Raw genomic sequence first — 15051 nt, 5'->3', positions numbered from 1 at the left:
AATGTAAATTGATAACATTTTTCTAAGTATCTTTCTTTGTGTTTAACAGAACAATAACATTTATACAGGTTTGGAACAAGTAGATGGTGAGTAATTCATGACAGAATTTTTCGTTTTTCATATTTATCCCTTTAAGGACTACACCACAAAACAAATGGGCGGTAAACCTCCCATCAACAAGCACTGGCCAAGACAAAGCGCTATAGACTGTAGTGGAAAGCATATAGTTTGCTAGCATATATTTGTCTGCTTGGTACCATGTAATTTGATGAACAATTACAGAGCCTGATGGTGTCATTGTGTCTAATAACAGGCTATTAAAACAAACCGCTGAAATGGACAAGGCTAAAGAATGAAGAGCTCTGAGGTCTTCGAAGCTTAAAAAGTTAGAAAGTAAGAATTTCTCTTCAAAAATATTCTCTGTCTAGCATCTTTTATTAAACAAACCATTTATTTAAACTGTATCTTGCCCGTAGAGCCAACAAAAATAACCTTTTGAGTGACAACCTTTTTTTTATGAAACCACACAGTCCAAAGGTGTAAAGTATGATTAGAGATATGAATGAATGCAGATAGGATAATCTATATAATTTGAGAAATGTTTGAAGTCATGTTGAAATATGTGTCTTGGTAAATCTAAGCGGTCTTCATTAAAATAGTAAATCAGAATCCCTAGAGGAATCAAACATGTGTGTAGGATCTGTTTACTCAAAATAGAAATCTGAGAAATAAGTGATTTAAACAAAAGTATCGACTTGCTTCCTATTAAATCTTATTGTTGTCTAGGAAACACAATTGAGATAAACTCACCCTATGGGCAATTAGCATACCTATTAAAAACCAGATATCTAGAAAAGGCCAGCGGACGTTTTAACTTTATACGTCTTGTGTTAGCAGTAAACTCAGAGGAGCTGTCTAAGTGTCAGTCATTAATGCTCTATAACAGTTCATCTTCTCAATCTCAGCTTTTGTCATTTTATGTGCAGTTACTGCAGTCAGTGATTTCTCTCGTGCTGCGCTCTGTTGCCTGCAGTGCCTCTAGTTGTTGACAGCTGAGTGTTATTGAGACACATAGCTTCACTTCACTATTCTCTCTGGATTTTAAGGGCTTCACTGGGATCCTGATTTCAGACATTTGGTAAACGTCAAGTAATCCTTCAACACATTTGTCTCGCTCTACTTTAGATGAACAGCTGAGCTATATTTGCACAAAAACTTATAATAGCTCACCCAAGAATGAACATTCTGTCATCATTCACCGTTTCGTGCTTGTTCCAAACCTGTGTGACTTTCTTTCTCCTCAAAGCACCATGAATACACGGAAGTGCAATTCAACTTGCTATATTCCAAATGTTGAAGATAAAGATGATGAATTTGTGTGGGGAACTGTATCAGTTGACATCAGGAATAACATCAAGACAGAAATCACGCAGCATGTGAAACTATTTGCATGCGCGAAAGAGAATAAAATCTTGGTTTTCAGCCAATAAAATATTTTATTAAATATATATATTTTTTGTCAGAAATTTAAGCTTTAGCAAAAGTTCTGCCAGGAAGACTCTAATGTTATGTCACCTATTACATCTAACACTTTGACTATATAAGATCATTGCTCCAGTATGGTCCCTGTCCATTAATCCCGGGGGGGGGGGGGGTGGGGGGTTGGCTGCGCCCCTGCCTTTATCTTCAGGCAGAAAGTGCAAGAATCTGCAACCCTCCTGGTGTGAGCTATGCCAAAGAACCAAAAATAAAATAAAATAATAAAGTATTATTATTAAAATAAAGTATTATTATTATTAAGACTTTTATCATATATTATTTTGATACCTTTTGTTGGTCAGTTGTTTAATAAATGTTCATTGTTACGTTATGCTGCCTCCTTAGTCTTACTGATAGAACCAAGCAAAGACAGACAGGCAGAAAATTTGACATTTCCCAGTTGCTTCTGGACAGATATAGGTGCTTTGTGGAATGGTTTCGGGGTAGGACTCACATAGATATTATCAAGCAGAAGAAATGAGGACCGCACGCAACAGCTCATCCTGGGTATGTCTGTCGGCCGAGGTTAAGGCTCCGGAAAGAGCGGTTTGAGGCTAATATACTGTGACACTGATGGTGCTCACCGTGACCTTTTTGCAGTTGGCTTGTTCTGACACAACTTTCTGCATGTGTTTGTGTCGCTGGGACAGACTAATGAGAGAGAGTCTGCACTCTGCCCACTCTGTAAGATGAGCCGAATACAGCTGCTACCGGTAGGGTTGTAATCACACCCTACAGCCTAACACCCATCTATATGTGTGTGTGCGTTAAACCCCTACGCGTCTCCTACCACCCACACAACATAATCATCATGTCATACTATCTACTGATTTTCCAGTGAAACAGTCCCAGTGAGACAAATAGCAAGAGTGTCACCTTTCTAATAATACGTTCTCTCTAGAGTTTTTTTAACGGTGTCATTTATTTCCACTTAGCAATTCGATTGTGATGTACAGTATGTAAGATTTTATGTTTAGTGACTTTCTCCTGTACCAGATTAACAAGATGAAACAAATATAAATTAGCAATTCTTGAAATGGATTTCCAGAAAATGTGACGCTTTAAAAATAAAAATTCTGTCATAATTGACTCACCCCCAAGATATTTCAGATCTGTTTAATTGTCTTTGTTCTGATAAACACAGAGAAACTTAATTGTAAAAATGTTTGTTACTAAACAGTCTATTTACCATAGAAATGTATAAAGAAACGTTTCCTACTATGGTAGTCAATGGTGGGCAAGCATTTGCTTACAAGCATTCTTCCAAATATCTTTCTCTGTGTTCATCAGAACAAAGACGTTTATACAGATTTGGAACAATTTGAGGATGAGTAAATTAAGAATTTAATTTATGGCCGAACTTTTACTTTAGGGTGCCTAAAAAGTAAAGGTCAAGTTTTTACAAGTTTGTCGAACTGGTCCAAAAGGCAAATAGGCAAAACCATTAAAAGGATAATTCACCCAAAAAATGTTGTCATCATTTACTCATCCTATTATCATGTCAAACCTGTTTGACTTTACATCTTCTGGAAAATAAAAAATAATTTATTTTGAAGAATATTTGTAACCGAACAACGACGCTATTGTGTGGAGTGACATATGACCAATACATATCAATGGGTACCTCCGTGGTTCGGTTCCTAACATTCTTCAAATTATCTTCTTTTGTATCCTGCAGAGGAAAAACTCTCATACAGTAGAAGATGAGTAAATAATGACAGATTATTCATTTTTGGGTGAGCCATCTCTTTAAGAAGCAGTGCATTCTGTCTTTTGATTGGACAACATTATCTGGTGAAAAGGCAAACTACAACATCAGGGAACATGGGTTTTATATCATATAAATCTGTTATTAATAATAAAAATTATTATTATTATTTTGCGTAGTTATATTAAGAAGTCCTTGTCCTGAGCCTTAAACTATTAAATAACTATCCACATTATGAGTAATTTTCAGTCACACCATTTAAAATCTTCTCAAAGCTGAGCTTCAGTTTACGCTTCCAACACATCAATGCAAGATGCATTCATAGTTTGTGCATTACAATACTAAAACATTTGAATGAAGAACAGAGATCTCAACTGTCAAGGTTGGAAAACATTTCTTGCCACTACTTTATATAATTCAATTGGATTTTTTTGCAAGTGTTGATTTGAAGGCCCTTGAAAGTGTGACTTTTTTCTTTTTACTTTATATCTAATCTCACAATATAGTGAACGGCATTCTTATGGTACCACTTTCACTGCAACTTAGATGCCATTTTCAGCAAAGACGATGAACTCTTAAAAAACGTTCTCAATCTACTGAACTTGGTGCCCATTATAAACATGGCAGCATGCAGGTTTAAATTTCAATGGTGCATGTGCCAACCCATCATCTGCCATTGGTGTGAATGCTATCAGATCTGATCTCACTCCAGGTATTGTAGAACTCTTCAGGTTCTGCCAGTGCCATTGTTGTAGAAATCGCTGGGCTTTATCTGTAATCTCCTCAACTAAGCAAACTAAATGACCACTGCTGTAATACAAACCAGATCACAGGCTAACTGATATTGATTCAAAGAAACAGTCTGGCATCACATCAATGCCAGATTACTGGAAAACACAAACTGTCTTGTCAGAGATACACCACGGTCAGAGTCAGAGAGAGACATGGTCAGCTCTGGGGATTCTATGTTCTCTCTCTTGGCTATCTGTTCTCTCAGGGGGATCATCATAGTCGCCTCATTCACTATGCTCCTCAGCTCCGAGGCAGCAGAGGCAGTCACCACCTGCCTCGGCCTCATTCTCTGGGCTCCGTCAGACCATGACTGTGCGCCTGGTTCCTCTCTCTTCATTAATGCATCAGCCTGCTGCTAAAAACACTTTGGTGGCATCTGTTCTCTCACGTGTTTTCCAAAGGAAAGCTCAAAGGGAAGCATCTGTGATGATCAGATTCAGGCACCGGGGACATTTCATTTGGTGAATATAGACCTATGGCTTTTCTTTAACAGCATCAATAGAAGCCATGTATACATGAATGTGTATGTTAGGGCAGGGGCGCAACTGCACCTTTTCTGAGGGTAGCATGTTTAGGGGGCCCCCATCCCCCCTCCCCGAGACCGACATTTTTGTGGTTCATTCATATTTAATCAAAACAAAGTAACAGTAGCCTATGATAAACATGCTTTTACTAAAACTTTATAATAAAACTTTTTTTGAAAAATTAAAGAAGACCATAACATGTTTTATTACACAAATAAATAAAAGATCTTTGGATTTTCCCCTTACTTTAAAACAATTTTAGTTTGTGGTTCATATTTTATGAAAACACAAAATCCCTAATGTAAAATAATGACAACTGACTTACTCTGAAAGAATAAATTATTTTTATTTTTACTAAGAAATGTTCTTTTGCGCTCTTGTCTCTGTAATCCTGTCAATCATCGTGCTGTTTTACTGTCCTCACTCAATCTCCCGGTGCTATGTGCTTTGTGCGTCAGTTTATGCTGGTTGCAGAAGATGCATCTGCTCGCGTTATATGAAGAACAAGGACCCGACGTTCAAACTGCACTGTTCGCGTTGTATGGGGAAGACACGTCTGACGTTTAATGAAGAGCCAGACAACTAGCTTCTATGATATGTGATGGTGGGAAGATTAAACGGCTTTAACAACCTTCTCAGACTCTCCCGAATGCGATTATAAAGTTCATTCACAAAAATAGATTTATTCGATAAGCGACAGAGATTTGTAGTTGAACTGATGTTAACGTTAATATGAACGTTAATAGAGCCTATCTCTCAGGCAAGGTAAATAACTTGAACAGAGATTAAATGATTTACAAATACTTGTAGATTGTTGTCCTCATTCTTCTTGTCCATTAACTTGTTTTTCAATGTCTTTTTCTGTTCTGCGTCACAGAGTGAGTGGTTGGCATTATAACTTGATCAAATATATTTGTTGCACTCGTTTTAAATGCTAGACAAAAAATGTAAACGTTTAATATAATTTTATTCAATTAACGTATTATATAATTACGTTTTATTATAAAAAACTTCAAATAATAATTTGGCCTCCTCCTGTGCGGCGCCCCTATGCACCGCATATATTGCATACCCCATTTTTGGGTTACACTGGCACATTTAAACCAGAAAATTTCCTGTTTAAGGTCTTAAGTTACTGATAAAATTGTGTATGCTGTCTTCTCTGTGTAGCATTCAGTCTGAATTTAAATATATATGCGATGTCACTATTTAACCTAAAGATGTCCTCCACAGTGCTCTAGTGAGGATAGATGAATTGAAATGTGTTTCATGTAGCTTTCCTCAGGCCAACAAGAACTGAGAAGATGGTCTTTCTCTGTAAGAGAGGCAGTGATGTGTGTAAAAAGAATATGTTCACTTTGCTGCTGTGCCGTCCTAAAAGTGCTTGTGGGTTACACCACTGAAACATTGAGCTTGAGGTTTTTCAACACTGACAGACAGGGTCATCACAGTCATCAGATGTTTATGAATAAGAATTACCTGCTCTGTGGTAATTCCCCCCTTGTGTGATAATGTACAATTTTTGGGGGCTATTAAATACTTCTTGAAGATTAATTTAGTAATATGTTAGCTAATAAGAGTGTCAGACTCTGAGCTATACTAAATACATTTTTTTTAAAATAAGAAATATTTATATAACATAGGCTACATAATTTTTTTTATAACCTGCATTTTGGCACAGCATGCTGTGAAACCTAATAACTACAGAAGTTAATTGAGACAAAAAAATGATGATTTATGTAAATTACTTAATCATGAGATTATAAAAATAGTTATTTTAAAATTTCTTGAACTATGTGATTTTCATTGCAGGAATTTCTATTACATCACCATGTTGCGCGACCCTGTTTCGCGCTACCTGAGCGAATGGAAACACGTGCAGCGTGGAGCTACCTGGAAGACTGCCCTTCACATGTGTGATGGTCGCTCGCCCACTCAAGACGAGTTGCCCACCTGCTACAGCGGGGAGGACTGGTCTGGGGTCACGCTGCACGAGTTCATGGACTGTCCTTACAACCTAGCCAACAACCGGCAAGTACGTATGCTGGCGGATCTCAGTCTGGTGGGCTGCTACAACCTCTCCACCATGAACGAGAGCGAACGCAATCCCATTCTTCTCGCTAGTGCAATGAGCAACCTCAAGAACATGGCGTTCTACGGCCTCACGGAGTTCCAGCGCAAGACGCAGTACCTGTTCGAGCGCACCTTTCGTCTGAGGTTTATTTCCGCCTTCACGCAGTTCAACAGCACGCGCGCGGCCAACGTGGAACTGCGCGACGACATGCGCCGCCGCATAGAGAAACTGAATTTCCTGGATATGCAGTTGTACGAGTTTGCCAAGGACCTGTTTCTGCAGAGGTACCAGTTTACCCGCCAACGCGAGCGGCGGGAAGAGAGATTGAAGAGGCGCGAGGAGAGACGCTGGATTAGGGAATGGAAAGTCAACCAGAGCAAACAAAGCGGTGAGGATAAACATCCCCAGGTCACTACAACCGAGGACTATGCCAGCCAGGTGGTCCATTGGTGACATGAATACATTCCACGTGTGGAAGAGCAGATTATTGGTTGTATTTGGTCATGTGACTGGCAAGTGTTTCCAAGGCCACTGCAGAAATCATAACATTCTATAGTTGTGTCTCGTTTCGTATGGCTGCGTCCTTGTGTCCTCCATAGGTATCATCCTCTAAGGATGCGGTACACGGAGGATTCTCAACTTGGAATTACACGTGCCATCCTTTGTAGGACATACTGGCAGAAAAGGAAACAGGAAGTACCACGTTGCTATGACAACACGTTGCACTCGCACACCTGTCAAATGAATTTGAATGATTTCTACATGATTTAAGAGGTAAAACGTTGGTTACTTCTACCCCAAACAATGCCAAAAGAGTTTGATATAACATTTTTGCCTTGATTAAAAGTTTTCAGGTTAAAAACGTACTGAAAAATTTACTACATATGCCTGCTAAGATTAAAAAAAGTGACACAAATTGTAAACTGTTCACATTTAAACACCACATATTAGATTGGATGTGCAGCTGTTGCAGTTTATTCAAATAACAGATGTTGGCAGACGCAACGAATTGTGTGTTATCTCTAGCAACGAAGGATTCAGCTCATTTATCCTCAGAATTCCTGTCAAAGAAGGTTGTATTTGAAGGGTGCCTCCGGAGAATCCTACCTGCTTTTATGAAACGAGACAGCCTCGATGACGTAGCAGCCTTCAAATGAGACCTCTGGAGGATGCAGCCTTAAGAAATGAGGCACAGCCTAGCTCTTGTTTTCAGTAAAAACATCTACAAACAAACTCAAATTGCTTGAGAAGCAAAAGTGGGTTTTCTCGCTTAATTTCAGGAAATTTGTGGTTCAATCATGTTTATTTTTATTGCCATATTAAGAAAGTTCTCATAAATGAATCGAGACAGATTTAGTTGAATGTATGCTTAAAAGTATTAAAAAACGAACCTATTTACTAAAGTGGTTGGGGAAAAGTATTATTTAAGATAGTCTGAAATATTCTCTGACAATATGGATTTTGTTTTTAAAGATGATTTGTTTTTTACTGGTACATTTATTTGCAGTGTAGCTTTCAGGATTTCAGCTGATATCTTGCTGTGAAATCCAGACGGTAAACTGCTGACATTGACAGAACTTGAAATGTGGCTCTGTGCCCATTCACTAAGGACATGTTTCTGAAGGAACAACAAACCCCCCACTGCAAAGTTTTATTGAGGTAGCCTATGTCAATCACATAGTAAAGGGTGTTTGTCCAAAATGCAGAGAGCTTTTATACACCCAGTTTTGTACACCGATTTAAGTGGCAGAGATATTTCTTTCCCACCGTCTTTAAAGCAGGGGATGGTACAGTAGTTTATTCATTATGGATTACCAAAAACAGCATGATGAGTGTACATAAATCAATAAATAAATAGTGCAGAAGGAATGACAGAATGTGTCCTGTGTACAGTACAGTAGGTGCCCCCTAAAGGTGAATGTAAATTCACTTAACCATCAAAGTGAAATGAAAAGCGATTAGATGGAGGGAACGGATTAACAACTGGAGTTATACGTACATAAGAAATGCCGTCTGATGATGTAACAAGAAACAATCAACGAAAATATGATATTTCATTCATCATCCATTGAGGCCACCTGTGTTTTACACATTGCTGTTGTTCTCCCTGGGATAAGATTTCTAATGCTGGAACTTGATCAACTCGCAGGGAATCAAGCTCTTGTGAGCTTTACATCCTTTTACCAGTGAATAAGAAGCTTTGTAGCACTTTTTAAATAAAATTCTTGAGAGATGCTTTGTGCAAATTGGTAAACGGTTTAACATTGCAGATACGAATCACAAATAAACTGAAACCTAGAATTCTGGGTTTCTTTTGTATCTTAAAAAGCAAATAAATCAACTGTACTACTCTTTATGCATGGTTATGGAGAACATGTGCCACTAAAAAAAGGTTTTGGAATGCAGTTCCAGATATCTGTTATTTTAGACCAAAAAGACTAGAAGTTTTGTTTTCTTTGTACATGATGCTGTTCTGTATGTTTCTATTTTGAATCTGTGTCGCTATTTTGCGTTTTCTCCAATTCTTATGTCTTAACTATATGAGGCGAAAAGATCTGAGAATGTGTGCCATTACAAGTTTGTGCGTGTATGTTTTGAAATGAATATCAGTGTTGCAATGTATTTTAATTGCTTTGTTCACTTAAGTGCAATATAGTATTAAATAATCCCTTATGGGACAAGCAGATGTTTGTTGAATATATACAGAGATTTGACTGTTTTTGCTTGTTAATAAGCAACGTTGGTAAATACTTATTATTCACACAGTACAAATAAGTCTAGACTCACAAATAAGGAAATTTCCATTTCAAATCAAATGGAAGCGATAACAATGATGTTTATACCTACAATTGTATATGTTTCATTCATACAGTGTCCCCTAAAAACAGTTGGATACTTAAACAATAATTTACAATGTAAGAATGTTATTGCATTTATTTCAATAAAATAAAATAAATGTATTGTTATGTTTTAAATGTTGAAACTATTCTATTACACACTTTTATTTACACATAGAAAAGCGCATATTTAAAACCTCTTTATTCTGTTTATTCTTGGGTAAACAAAAGATGATTTTTTTATAAATAGGTTTGGAAAAACATGAGTACTGATAATGTTTAAGGATAGTTTGGACAAGATCTCTAAGATTCTTGACGCTGTAATAGTGTTTCGCCACCAGAGGGCAGAGATGCGCCATAAATGTTTTAATGTAACCCACTCGTGTAAGCACAAAATACACTCTGAAGAATCCTTTATTGTATACAATAATATGCTTGTATAATTCTGCTCTATATGCTTATATAATTATGATTATACCATAAAACATACTTCAAATGACCACAACACAGATTTCCAAAACAGCACAAAAGAAAGTTAATGAATCAAAAATGTGTCATCATTTCAGCTTTCGTATTAACACCTTGTGAGTATACTGTAAGCCGAATACAAGTAATAAAAACTGCTAAAGTTTTACTTGGAAAATCTCACATCAAAAGGTTTTACCCTCTAAGAAGCACTTTTTGCATGTGAAAACTGTTATGAATAACAATACACCACAATAAGATCACATGACCAGTAAAATACTACTCATCTAATAACCCCTCATATAAGTAACGCTTTCTTTTGCAGTAAGAAATGACATTCTGCCACAAAACATTCATGCTTAATTTACCAAAATGACAAGATGACAGGTTATTAGAGTCACCTGAAAACCTTTTCTCTCTATTCAGTCACAACACATCTTAAATGAGCTGTAAGTGTTTATATAAACTCAACAGAAGTGGCATCTTTTAAAAGAAAATCATGCAGTAAATGAGTTGTCAGAGATGAAAATATTTACAGATCAATGGAACTATATCAAGTGTGCTCCCACACAAATGCGATATCATAATGCACAATGTATTTGTTAATTGCCGGTGCAGAGGTTTGTTTTGCTTGGCGGTTTTGACCTAGTGACAACGGAAGTATTGAAGATAATTGTATTGTTTTGTAATACTACTAGGTTAATAATCTTTATTAACAGACCTATGTACTTTGCTACAAAATTGTAACTTTCAAAGTAGTTTTAAAGTAGTGTATCTTTTAAACTTTTTAAACTGTTTTAGAGCAAACCCAGTTGTTCTTCTATGTATAAAGACTGTCTGTTCTCTGATAGTGAATACCGAAACTGTCAGTTCTTTGGTAGTGTCTCCTGTTACTGTCTGTACTCACTGTCTACTGTAATTGGTTTGGAAAGGTAGAGGAGTCCTCTTAAAACCAGCTCATTTAGCCGAAGGTTCTGACAGTCCTCCTCACAGAAAGCACCTATGGGAGAAATAGTCCCGAAACCTGACTGAAGGAATGCAGGTTAGCTGACCGTTATGTTTCCTTATTGTAATTTAATACCTAACAGCGCTAGCTTGTGTGATTCGGATGGCTGCCCATAAATAACAGTGTGTTGTAAAGATACTCAGTCATCCATGTAATCAAAAAATGTCTTGTTTTCTATCAGTTCTTATCAGATATAGAGCAGCGGAAATTTCCCAAGGTTTAGGGATTAAGTCTCATCCATGAGGGGTGAAACATCTTAAACAAGATCTTGTGGCAGATGACAGAATTCTATTTTTGATTCTGTTTTCATTTGGAGAAATACAACAAAGACATCTGAATGACTGTATATCAATTGATATTTTTTTATGGGCCATTCTATAGAATTCATGCAAACTGCAGTCCAACATAATAAAAACATTTAAAAGCATTCAAGTATTCAAATTGTATCATCTATTGAAACCCACAATAATATTTATAATATCAATAAGCCTAATATATGTATACAATCATCATTTATTGGGTACTTTCAACAGAGAAATGGGTGTCCCGAACCCAAACCACTAAATATCAACTCAAATTATTTTTAAACAATGTTTGCATTTTTTTCTACTGTTTGTTTATCAAATTTTTTTGATGTTTTTAAAAAAGTGAAGTTCCAAAAATATTCATATTTTATTTTTAAATGATTAAACTATGTAAAAAAAGGTGTCCCGGATTTTCATTTCACTACCAAAACAATATATGTTTTAGTCTTTTGGATAAGACTGATTGTAGACACACTCCTACAATTTTGATCAAGAATCTTTCCCTCTCTCTAACAGCTACATGGTGAGTTGATCGCTTTTATCATTTTGAAAAAAGGTGTTCAAAAGTCTGAAAATCTGTGTGTACCTTAATTTTAAGGAATGTCACTAACAAAAATCTTTTTTCTTCAATTTAGCAAACTTTTTGGGGCGTTATTCCATAAAATTTTGTTTTTGTGTGTGAACATCTGTTCAGAACTGAGCTTGGTTACCATGTGCTGATTAGTTTTCAAAAATTGTCACTAGCAAAACAGTCACGACCGAAAGGTATCACTGGGTATTGTTTCAGCAGTGACAGAAAGGATCATTTAATCCCTTATTTGGGGAAATAAACAGAACCCCTTACAGTTATGCAAATCATTAGTATTTTAGTTTGTTTTCATTGGGATATATGTGAGCTGTAGGTTTTCTATTTGATATTTACTGCCAGATTATGTGTGTCTGCTATGTGCTAGCTGCATATGTGAAACATAGAGTTATTTGTATTAACATATAGGGTTAAAAGTCTGATTAAGCAGTGTAAATTAAATGTTGTGATCACAACCAAAACATTACCATCACTACTGAAAATGTGTGGTTCACGATCAAAAAATGCATGTTTTTTTCAAATATAAAGTTGATTAAATTACCAACTAAGATGTTATGATAGTGTTTGATTCAATATATAAACTAATGAATCCTTAACTTAAAAATCAATTGCACCTGTAATTGATTTACACGTGAAAAACTAAAATGTTTACATTAAAAGAATGATATATAATATAATATTTAAACAATATTAAAAAAGTAGATTTTGAATATGTAAATATAATCCTTCTTATTAAAATATATAATATTGTGCTTCTGAAGTGACAAAATTTGGAGAGAGGAAAAATATTCTGAAATTTTCTGAAATAACAATATGAAAATGAACTGCACAATTTCTAGAAATGTGTACCTTATATTGTACAATATGCATACATAAAACATTTTTGGGAAAAAAACTTTTTCAAGATCTTTCCATACATAGTACATCTACATTTCTGTATTATTATGTGTTATTATTAAAAGTATTCTTTGTACAGCCTAGAGTCCCCAAATGCTGAGTGTGTTCAAATCCCAGGAAAGACATGCTGCAATAAGAAACAATACATAAAATGACCAAAATGTACTAAACTGCTTTTGATAGAACCATCAGCCAAATGCCTAAATTCAGTCTGTCAGCTTTTGCAAATCTTCCTATTAAAATAAATAGCACTGTGCGGTAAAACTTGTTTCCAAACAACATTGGCCCTCATTGACTTCCATTGAATGAACACAAAACCACAGAAACATTTCTCAGAATATCTTCTATTGTGTTCCACAGAGCAAAGACTCATATACAGGTTTTGGATGACATGAGGGTGATTTCTGAATGATCATTTGGTGAAACATTTTCTGCACCTCTAAATTTTCTTGTTAGAAAACAGGTCAAACAATGTATTCAGATCTCAGGAGGTCTGACTTTGACATGTTGTATGGGGTGTGGATCACAGCTATGGTACTGTTCATGTGTGTCCCCCTGTGCACAAAGCTCCAGAAAGCCTGCTGAAACTTGTCTCCTGCCAGTGTATAAAGCGCTAAGTTGAAGAAGGTGTTGAGGCCCGCCAGGGGTCTTGACAGGATGTACGCCGTGTTGATGCTTCTCTTCCACGTGCATGACATGCCAATTCTGCGCAGACTATTCACCCTCAGCACCCGCATGATATGATAAGGCAAGAAACACACCACAAACACAGCTAGAATCAAAATGGCGAGGCTGCGTGCTCGGGAACTACTTCGTCTGTGTCTGGATATGCTGTTGCTCAGAGTGCTCGCGATGTGGGAGTAGCTCCAGCACACCATGACCAACGGCATCGCATATCCAAAAACAGTAAGTATCCAACCGTACCACCACACCTCCTTCGGATCATTACTGGCGAAGTCAACGCACTGTGTCACATTGCCCGTCCTCAGTTCTGTAATCATTCCCAACATTGGACCAATCTCCAGCAAAGAGACGATCCAAACGGTTAGGCAGGCCAAGACACCCCATCTCTTTCTGCTGATCTGAGCGGCCTTCAGCGGGTGTACCACCGCGATGTAACGGAAGATGCTGAGGCAGGTGAGGAAGAGGATGCTACCGTAGAGATTGAAGTGGAAGCAGAAGCGAATGAAACGGCACATGAACTCCCCCAGGGTCCAGTTTTTAGTAATGTAGAACTGGACCAGCATGGGTAAACTCAATGCATACAGCAGGTCAGCCACCGCTAGGTTCACCATGATAATGCTGCTGCTTTTCCACGGTCGAAGCTTTGTCAGGTAAATGACAAGGGCGGTGAGGTTACCCGTGAGTCCAACTACACAGATGATTCCATACATTGCTGGCAGATAATATCGATTTGTAAACTCATCGATTGGAAAACAGTCAGTTGCATTGTTTTCCAGGTTTTCCATTGTTGCGCTGTGTTGCACCTAAAGTGGTAAATCAAAATCACATACTATATTTATTTTCATCAAAGTATACTATTATTTTTTTCAAAAAATAAAGCTAAAAACCTTGTTGTTTTGGTGCCATGTTATCAAAAATGTGACAAAATATAGGAATATTGTCTTACCATTATCCTTTCTTCTCTGACTTTTAACTTTATTTTAGGTTATCACCAGAGATTTTGAAGACTACATGTAATGTGTCCGTTGTCATCATGTTTTATGCTGTACTGTCTGGTTTTACTCTTAACAAACACATACTTCTTGAATGAGTCATGACGCCCTCTACAGAAGTCAGATTTGGCCTTTAAGTTACTGTTTAACATTTCCAGCAAACTTTCTAATAAAATCACATATCCTGATGCATCGAGAAATAATAAATGTTATAACCCCCAGACACCGGGAGTGTTTGTCAGGACTCATTCGATACTCATTAAATGACAGTTTTCATCATCTCGTGCACACCAACATGCACATCTTGTCCAATGAAAATGGGTTTGTTTGTGGTGTATACACTAAATACAAAATTCCATATAAATGTTTCCATTCGTTATGTGACTTCTTAAATTACAATTCATTCATTAAATGAGGGATCTTTCCTATCACTTATTCTTTTTGCATTTAGATTCCCATTAATGTCTTTGGTAAGGTGTCTTTTTTCTCTCCTGCAGCTTTGCTGTCCTCTAGTGGACTTCAAGTCTAGTGTATACTCAATGTGCAAATATGGGCAAAACATGTCAGCACTCCTGGCAGTTTGTGAGAAATTTCAAATGGAGATAAGATATTGGGCACAATTGGGTAAATTTGATAAGAGTG

General features: G+C 36.8%; 2 protein-coding genes across 2 annotated transcripts in view; one reads left to right on the top strand and one right to left on the bottom strand.

The window, feature by feature from the left end:
• The window catches only part of hs6st3b (heparan sulfate 6-O-sulfotransferase 3b), a 54352-nt gene extending 44880 nt beyond the window's left edge, over positions 1–9472 (top strand). Inside the window, exon 2 of the mRNA XM_056754089.1 lies at positions 6376–9472. Coding sequence (XP_056610067.1) covers positions 6376–7090 — 715 coding nt within the window. The 3' untranslated portion in view covers positions 7091–9472. The remainder of the gene's footprint in view (positions 1–6375) is intronic.
• A 3589-nt stretch (positions 9473–13061) lies between these two features.
• Positions 13062–14444, bottom strand: LOC130427890 (2-oxoglutarate receptor 1). Its single transcript, XM_056755628.1, has 2 exons — positions 14364–14444; positions 13062–14220 (listed from the first exon to the last, which is right to left on the bottom strand). The coding sequence occupies exons 1-2, from the start codon at positions 14364–14366 to the stop codon at positions 13198–13200; spliced, it is 1026 nt and encodes a 341-aa protein (XP_056611606.1). The 5' UTR covers positions 14367–14444; the 3' UTR covers positions 13062–13197.
• Between the last annotated feature and the right edge of the window lie 607 nt (positions 14445–15051).

Source organism: Triplophysa dalaica, chromosome 8, assembly GCF_015846415.1.
Source record: "Triplophysa dalaica isolate WHDGS20190420 chromosome 8, ASM1584641v1, whole genome shotgun sequence".
Lineage (NCBI taxonomy): Eukaryota > Metazoa > Chordata > Actinopteri > Cypriniformes > Nemacheilidae > Triplophysa > Triplophysa dalaica.
This window is presented reverse-complemented; position numbering and strand designations above follow the sequence as displayed.